The sequence below is a fragment of the Rhinopithecus bieti genome, unplaced genomic scaffold (genome assembly GCF_001698545.2).
Source record: "Rhinopithecus bieti isolate Rb0 unplaced genomic scaffold, ASM169854v2 scaffold_39870, whole genome shotgun sequence".
NCBI lineage: Eukaryota > Metazoa > Chordata > Mammalia > Primates > Cercopithecidae > Rhinopithecus > Rhinopithecus bieti.
In genome coordinates, this window is record NW_016817144.1 from 929,978 (window position 1) to 939,392 (window position 9,415).

General features: G+C 39.9%; 1 protein-coding gene across 3 annotated transcripts in view; it reads left to right on the plus strand.

The window, feature by feature from the left end:
- The window catches only part of HELZ (helicase with zinc finger), a 173,917-nt gene that overhangs the window by 78,764 nt on the left and 85,738 nt on the right, over positions 1 to 9,415 (plus strand). For all 3 annotated transcript variants that reach the window (XM_017855843.1, XM_017855841.1, XM_017855842.1), the window contains 2 exons: positions 4,325 to 4,658; positions 5,507 to 5,637. In XM_017855843.1, coding sequence (XP_017711332.1) covers positions 4,325 to 4,658; positions 5,507 to 5,637 — 465 coding nt within the window. The remainder of the gene's footprint in view (positions 1 to 4,324; positions 4,659 to 5,506; positions 5,638 to 9,415) is intronic.

A 9,415-nucleotide genomic window follows, 5' to 3' on the forward strand; every position in this document is an offset into this window, starting at 1 on the left:
AAAAAAAAAAAAAAAAAAAAAAAAAGAAGTAGGACAAAAGTATTTGGTTAAAGGAAACAGGATATGAGAATAAGAGCATAGAGTTTTGGGGAGCTGCCAGTTGTTTATTGTAGTTGCAATGGAGGGTGCTTGTCTGGTGGGGACAGGTTAGATGAGAGAGAAACTCTGTCCTCAGCTATAGAAAGCTACTTACCAGATTTGCATTTTTCAGAGATCCTCTGATAGGGGTGTGGAGAACAGATTTGAGACAGGAAGTCGGGTTAGAAGTCTGTTATAATAATTCAAGTTAAAAATGTTAGGATGCAGATGAATTAGGAAGGAGGGGAACTAACAGGGCCATGAGGAACTAACAGGGCATAGTGATTCTGTGTTGTGTGAATGAAGGTTGGTGAGAGAGGCAGGGTCAAGGATGACTTGATTTTTGGCTTGGATACCTACGTGGATGATAGTGCCATTTTCTAAGTGGTTAATACATGGGAAGATTGGGTTGGGTCACACTGGGGAGGTCAGATAGTCAGTTTTGCATATACTGAGTTTAAAGGGCATATAAACAAGAGTGTCCATTTGACAGTTGGATTTACAGCCCTGAGCTGGGAGATCTGGGAGAGGGTGACCTAGCAAGAACTTACAGAGTAGAAGGAAGGCAGGGTGGAGCTTATAGAAAGTAGTTGGTGCTTAGATGGGAGATGGAGAGCAGCTAGGAGAGGTAGGAAGAAAACTAGGAGAGCATTACCATACAGAAGTCCGTGGAAGAGGGAGTTCAAAGGAAGAAGACATTGATTGTATAGTGAAAAAAAAAAAGATAAGAAAAGTGTACATCATGCACATCATCTTAGCAAAAAGAGGTCCTTTGTGAATCAAGAATTTCTTGCACTCTGAAGTAATCTCCTCCCTCTAAGAAAGTTTTAATGACCTCTAAACTCTGCATATTATATGGGTAGTAAAAGGAAAGTAAAATTTTAATTTCATTTAAGAAAACATGAATAAAGAAAGGGTTCTTTTTTTTTTCTTTTTCTTTTTGAGGTGGAGTCTCACTCTGTCGCCAAGGCTGGAGTGCAGTGGCGCTATCTCAGGTCACTGCAGCCTCCACCTCCTGGGTTCAAGTGATTCTCCTACCTCAGCCTCCTGAGTAGCTAGGAACTACAGGCTGGGCCACCATGCCCAGCTAATTTTTGTGTTTTTAGTAGAGACGAGTTTTCACCATGTTGGCTAGGCTGGTCTTGAACTCCTGACCTCAAGTGATCCTCCTGCCTCGGCTTCCCAAAGTGCTGGGATTACAGGTGTGAGCCCCCACACATGGTCTCCTGGTTTTTTTTTTTTTGGAGACAGAATCTCGCTCCATCACCCAGGCTGTAGTGCAGTGGCACGATCTCAGCTCACTGCAGCCTCCGCCGCCTGGGTTCAGGCAATTCTTTTGCCTCAGCCTCCCGAGTAGCTGGGACTACAGGCGTGTGCCACCACGCCCAGCTAACTTTTGTATTTTTAGTAGAGATGTGGTTTCACCAGGTTGGCCAGAATGGTCACTCCACATAGACTTCAAAGGATGTATTGGACAACCCGAGGGCCCAGGCAGACTTGTTGCAGAGGTGGAGCCACTGTGCAGAGCCCCTACTAGGACAGTGCTTAATGGAGCCCTGGGAGTGGGCTAGATCCCTAGACTCCAGAACTGAAGGGTCAGCATTATGCAGCTCTCGCCTGGAAAAGCTACAGATACAAGACTTTCAATCTGTGAGGGCTTCTGGGGGGACTGAGCGCAGCAAAGCCATAGAAGCAGGGCTGCCTGAGGCCTTGGGAGCCCAACTGCTGTTCCAGTGTGCCAGGATGTGGGATGTGGAAGCAAAGATTATTCTTCAGCTTTAAGACTTCATGTAGGCCAGGCATGGTGGCTCATGCCTGTAATCCCAGCATTTTGGGAGGCCGAGGCGGGTGGATCACCTGAGGTCAGGAGTTCGAGACCAGCCTCAACATGGAGAAACCCGGTCTCTACTGAAAATACAGAATTAGCTGGGCATGGTGGTACATGCCTGTAATCCCAGCTACTCAGGAGGCTGAGGCAAGAGAATTGCTTGAACCTGGGAGGCGGAGGATACAGTGAGCCGCGATCACGCCATTGCACTCCAGCCTGTGCAACAAGAGTGAAACTCCGTCTCAAAAAAAAAAAAAGAAAAAAGACTTAATGTTGTTTGCCCTTTTGGATTTTGGACTTACTTGGAACCACTTATTCCTTTCTTCTTACATAGTTTTCCCTTTGGGAATGGGAATGTTTATCCTGTGCCTGTCTCACCACTGTATTTTGGAAGCATGTAACTCATTAATTTCACAGACAAATTCCTCCTGAGAGGAATTTGAATCAGGATGAATTGTGCCTTGAGTCTTATCTGTATCTGATTTAGTTGAGACCCTGGGCTTGGACTTTTGAGTTGATCCTGGAAAGAGTTAAAACTTTTAGGTGCTGTTGGGATGAAATGAATGTATTTTGTATGTGAGAAGAACATGCATTTGGAGGCTATGGGCAGAATGCTGTGGTTTGAATGTCCCCTTCAAAACTAATGTTGAAATGTAATTGCCATGGGGACAGTATTAAGAGGTGGAACTCTTAAGAGGTGATTAGGCCATGAGGATTCTACCCTCATGAGTGGGTAATGTGATTATACAGGAGTGGGCTCCTTATCATGAGAGTGGGCTGTTAGAAGAGTGAACTCAGTCCTCTCTTGCCGTTGCTTTTGCTTACACTCGTGCCTTCCACCATGGGATGATGCAGCCTGAAGACCATCACCGTATGCCAGCCCCTTGATCTTAGACTTTCTAGTCTCCAGAACTGTAAGAAATTAATCTCTGTTCTTTATAAATTACCCAGTCTCAGGTATTCTGTTACAGTAACACTAAACAGACTAAGACAAACCTAAGAGAAGGGAGAAAATGTTGCCACCATTTCTTACCATGTTGTCTTACCTCTTACAGCACCATTTCAGAACAGCAAAGGAGAACTGTTAATTAGTTTACATCTTTCTTTCACTTCATATTTCTCTCTTTTTTTGTTTTAAATTTGGGGACAGAATCTCACTTTGTTGCCTAGGCTGGAGTGCAATGGCGTGATATTGGCTCACTCCACCTCCGCCTCCTGGGTTCAAGCGTTTTTCCTGCCTAAGCCTCCCAAGTAGCTGGGATTACAGGTGCCTGCCACCATACCTGGCTAGTTTTTGTATTTTTAGTAGATGCAGGGTTTCACCATGTTGGCCAGGCTGGTCTTCAACTCCCAACCTCGGGTGATCTGCCCACCTCAGCCTCCCATAGTGCTAGGATTACAGGCGTGAGCCACCATGTCCGGCTCCATATTTCTTGACTGTGTAAATTAATCTTGATTCTCTGTGCTGCCTTCACACACATACTCTCTCATACTCACGTGCAAACATGGAAGTGTGAGGGAGTATACCAACCATTGTCTGATAAGATAGGCCTTAACTTCTCTTTCCATAATTCCTACATGAGACCTGCCTCCATGTAGCCCTGAATGAAAATTTATTTTAAATGTCCATTAACATTATTGAAAGAGATATTTTATGGTTTGAATCTGTTGATAAGCTCTACTTGGAAAGCAATTGGTTTAAAGTCCATTGTAATTTTCAGTGCAATGTGTTTCCTTCTGGTTCCAGGTGATTTTAAAGTCTTTATTGTCCCAATGGTGTGTTCAAACAGACTTTTATATTAATTAGTATATAATATTTCATGTTACTTTCAAAAATGACATTTAGTTTCATTTTAAATACTCTGGTGTTTTTTGAATGTGCATATTCTTCAACACAAGTTAGTATGTATCTTTATGTAACTTACATGGGAGTTTATTCACTTTAAAAAAAGTTTTGTTGGACATTCACGGTGGCTCACCTTTGTAATCTCCCAGCACTTTCAGAGGCTGAGGTGGGTGGATCACCTGAGATCAAGAGCTTAAGACTAGCCTGGCCAACATGTCGAAACCCTGTCTCTACTAAAAATACAAAAATTAGCTGGGCATGGTGGGCACATGTAATCCCAGCTACTTGGGAGGCTGAGGCAGGAGAATTCTTGAACCCGGGAGGCAAAGGTTGCAGTGAGCCAAGATCATGCCACTGTACTCCAGACTGGGCGATAGAGTGAGACTCCGTCTCAAAAAAAAAAGTGTTGTTGTTTCCAGCTTGTATTAAAGGCAGAAAAATAGTTTTAGCTCAATGAAGTGGAAGTGATATAATGGTTTTTGTTACGTTTATATTTGATTTAGTTTCACTATTCTAGTTTTTATATATTTTGTATGTAAAATATTCAAACTAGTTTTCTACTTCTGGTTTAGGTTCAACCTTAAAGTGCAATTGCAGATTCTAGCAAGCTTCATGCTCACTGGCGTTTCTGGAGGTGCAAAGTATGCTCAGAATGGACAACTTTTTGGTCGCTTTAAGCTTACTGAAACACTTTCTGAAGATACTTTGGCTGGACGACTGGTGATGACCAAAGTCAATGCTGTTTATTTGTTACCAGTCCCTAAACAGAAGTTAGGACAGACCCAGGGAACCAAAGAGAAGGTTTATGAAGCTACTATTGAAGAAAAAACAAAGGAATATATATTTTTAAGGCTATCTAGGGAATGCTGTGAAGAACTTAATCTTCGGCCTGACTGTGACACACAGGTATGTTTCAAGGTTGCAGTTTAACCATAGTGGTCTGTAGCCTCATTATCAGCTCATAGTCTTCCTCTGGGTTAGTTTTTCTTCTGCCATAAACTAAAGCAAAGCTGACTTTGAAGTCTACGGTGGTGGGTTGAGAATTGGACCTGTAGCAACTCCCAGAGAAAAGTGATTCTTTTAAATTTAAGTAACATTTAGAATGTTCTAGTGTTATACAAGGTTGAGCTTTCTGATTAGAGTTTTAAATCAGTAATGGAAGAAAAGATGAAAAGAAATTAAGCTACCCCCGGGACATCTCTCATCTGCAGTTGTATCTGTTCCTGTTCTATCTTTATGGGGTTTTAGGTGAATTATGTCTTCAGTCTGCCATATTTAACTGGAAGATTAATCTTTTTTTCTTTTTAAACATAAAACTTGGTGAATATTATTTATTCATTGTAAATTGATAGAGTGTCATAGGACTAATCCTCTCTCACGACCAGATACTTCACATGTTCTGATTTTTTGCTAATGTATTTTCATGCGAATGGTAGAGTCAAGTAGCCTTTATCTAGAGATTAGGTAACTTATAAATATGTCTGTTTCTTAATATGTAAAATTATGTTAATAATAGTATATATATCATTGGTACTATTAAATGAGATAATCCATAGTAAAGTACTTGTTACAGTGCCTGGTTATAAATGAACAAAGCAAATATTCATCATAATTATGGTTAGACTGTGATTATACTTTAAAAGAATCTCTGCACTTATTGTCCCAAACAGATTCCTCCCAAAGTATTCTAGCGAGCTGCCAGCATTGATGTTTGCTTTCATGCGGTTTTTAAAAAAATTCATTTTGTGTTTCAGGTTGAACTTCAGTTTCAATTAAATCGATTACCCCTCTGTGAAATGCACTATGCACTAGACAGGATCAAGGACAATGGGGTTTTGTTTCCAGACATCAGTATGACTCCCACCATACCGTGGAGTCCTAACAGGTACACTAAGGTGTTGTCTTATTAAAGGAAGGTTAATATTAAATTGAATATCTGTATAAGATAACTGAAGCATACTTTTATAAGAAAGTTTGCCTTTGCTTTTCAGGAGACATTAGTTTAGAAAGGAGAGTAAAAGAACACTTAAAATGAAACATTTGAGGTTCATCATCTATTTACTTTTTCTTGGAGTCTAAATGAATTCCACTGCTTTTCTCAACAGCCTTAATTTGATAGGATGCCAAGCAATTTAGGAATATTTCCAAGTAGAAGTTGAATGGGGAAATTAGGGCCTTTCTGAAGTGGTTCCAGTAGTTAATTTAAAATAATTTTTATTTATTTAGAGTTGGGATCTTGCTCTGTCACCCAGGCTGAAGTGTAGTGGCATGATCATTGCTCACTACAGCCTTGCACTCCTGGGCTCAAGCAGCTCTCCTGCCTCAGCCTCTGAGTGACTAGGATTTTAGACACATACCACTGTGTCTGGCTGATTAAAAAAATTTTTTTTGTAGGCAGGGGTCTTGCTATCTTGTCCATGCTGGTCTTGAAATCTGGCCTCAAGTGACCTTCCTGCCTTGGCTTCCCAAAGTTCTGGGATGTGAGCTACTGCACCTGTCCTAATTTAAAATACTTTTTAAAGATAGGAGAGATTTTTATAAATGAGCAAAATGGACGAAGTACGATAGAAGAAACTGCTTCAGAAACTTCTCTCCAGTTAATGGTCATATAAATATTGTTCTGCCTAAATTTTTTTGGGATGCCTTTACATGCAATTGAAGAAGGTACTTCCATTTTGTTATAAGCATGGATGACTGAGAGCTGTATGCCTGTATCTGCCTTTTCATCTCTTCACTGGGTTTTATGCCCTTAGTGCCTGCCCATGCTCAACTCACAACACTTTTTTTTCTTTTTTTAATCTCAGTGGCTCTACAAAAGAGAAGTTTATTTATCACTTTCAATTTACTCATGGTAGGGTGGCCCTTTCCATGACTGATGGAGCCTCTGGGATCTTCAGTGAGTGGTTTCCAGGGTCACCCTGGGTGTTGACATTCAGCTGGCCGACGGGGGAAGAGTGAGCACAAAGGGTCGTGTGGGAAGCTTTTATGGGCCAGGCCTAGAAGTGGCATATATCACTTCCCTCACGTTCCATTTCTTATGGTCGTAAAAGCAGAACAACACGAAATATGCCTTACAACACAAAGCCTCAGTTATTTCTCGCTTGTTTTGCTTACTCTTACTGTGCTGTCCCCCTCTGTTCTTTTTACTGCCAAAATTCTTGAGAGGGAATCGTCTGTGTATTTCCAGTATTCTTTCTTACTCACTCTGTAACCTCTGTTTTCCTCTTGTGTACTATCCTGAAAGTGGTTGGTGATCTACTAATTGTAAAAATCCAGTGACATCTCCTCAGTTCTCTTTGGATTCAGCTCCTCTTCATGCTTCCTTTTCTTTTCTTTCTCAGAGCCAGTGCTGCTTTTAGACCTGGAGTATTTCAGTAGCTTTGCTGTCTGTGGCTGTGTTTTCTGGCTCATCCCAAATATTTCTCCTGGAGTTAGTTTTCTAAAATAATCATGTCATTTCACTGCTCACAAATCTCTGATGGTTTCTCCTTGATATGTAGATAAAGGGTGAGCAGTCTAAGCCAAAGCGCCCGTGTGTGGCCTCGTTGACCGTGCTTTCCTGCAGTATCCTTTCAGATTTCTTTTATTTTTTTCTGCTTGACACTCCTTTTCTCCCTCTAAATCCCCATGTTTTAGTAATATTGAATTACCTTGAAGTTTGTTTAATTTGCCGTGTACTTATTTGCCTCCTTATCTTTCTGTTATTCTTCTTAAAAAGTTTTTAATTGTGGTAAAATCCACATAACGTAAAATGTACCCTCTTTACCATTTTAAGTGTACAGTTCCATAATGTTAAATATATTTACATTGTTGTGCAATCTCCAGAACTTTTTTGTCTTGCAAAACTGATGCTATACACCCATCAGACAACTCCTCATTTCCCCTTTCCTGCAGCCTTGCCGCCTCTTTAAGTGATTTTCTCTCTTGCATATAATCTTTGCCCAATGTTAGTTCACTGAAGAGCTCTCTGTCCTTTAATATTTAGTCCAGCTCATATGCTCTGGATTAAAGGGTCAGCAGATGAACCTGACCCTTTCATGTCAATATTTTAACAACTATTTATTGAGTGCCTGACATGTACTAGGTTCGGTTTTGTGCTTTAAAGCATAATTTCTCTAAATTTGTCAATTCATGTACATTTCTAGACTGTTTTTCTTGGTAAACTCTGAACTTTGTACAGAAAGAGACCATGTCTTATTTTTCTTTGAATACCCACAGGGTTTTATACATTATTCATATTCAGCACATTTAAGTTAATAAGAATTTCAGGTTTAAAGAAGAAAAGTTTCAATTGTGAGGCCATACCAGTAAGCTTGTAGGCACTTTTACTGGATATGCTCACTTCTGAAAATTATATTGTGTATAACATAGTATATTTAAATACTACTGACTGTAAGTTTTAGCTGCAAAAGTAAGCAAACTTTCAAGCAAGAAAATATTTTTATACCACTGTAATTTAAATAGCGGTAAAAGGTATCCGGGTCTAGGAACATACTGAGTTGTGGTCATGGGCTCACATCTGTAATCCTAGCACTTTGGGAGGCCGAGGTGGGAGGATTGCTTAAGCTCAGGAGTTAGAGTCCAGCCTTAACAATATAGTGAGACCCTCATCTCTATACATAAATAAAGAAATAAGTAAAATTAAAATTACCTGGGTGTGGTGGCACATGCCTGTAGTCGTCTCAGCTAGGTAGGAGGCTGAGGTGGGAATATTGCTTGAGCCTAATAGTTTGAGGTTGCATTGAGCCACAATTGTGCCAGAATATATTTTCTGGACTAGTGTAGAATATAGATAGATAAATGAAATTGAGAAATTGTTCTTGAGCATGTAGTCTGTAAATTAGTTATAAGTACATTAGGTCAGGGGAAGAAAGGACTTTGAATTAGTTTAGCTCTGGGAATGAAATAAAGTATTTCATTCAGAATAAACTTGAGATTTTATATTGTTTTAAATTTTGAAAATCAGAGGTTCCTTTTAGCATGTGTATTATACAAATCTTCTTTCCCTTATTAAGTGGGCAGTTTGATAAATAAATACAATTTGTTCCATTCATTGGCTTTCTATAAATGTTCATTGTGATATCTATCTCATTCTTAAGTTCATGAAAGTCCCCAGATTTGAAAGATGAGAGGGTATTTTAGAACTTTTGCTTTAAAAGTGTGTACTAGTCAAGTAATATCTCATTTTTCCGTAATCTCTAGAAAATATTGTAGTAACAGAAGCTAACTTTAATTGAACTTTTGTTGCCCAATTATTTTTCTAAACAGCTTTACATGTATTATCTCACTTGATCTTTAAAATAACCATCTGATGCAAATGTCATTATCTTCATGCACAGATAAAGGAACCATTGGGGACAGGTATCATAGAATCATAGTAGTCAGGTATAGATTCAGTTAGCAGTTTACTGAACTGATTGTGACTTTAAAAGGTGGAGTTATCAGCCTAGAGCTACATGGTCCAGGACTGTGCAGGAGCTCTGCAGGGCCATCAAGGACAGACACCTCCCCCTCCTTTCTACCATGTAGGGCATGTTTGTTTTCTTCCTGATGCGTTTTGCCTCATGCAAAATATAAGATGATTGCTGTAGTTTATTTACCATAAGCTTTTTCTGGTCAGCTGAGGAAGGAAGTGATGAGCAAGAAGGGCTTTTTTTAGTTTA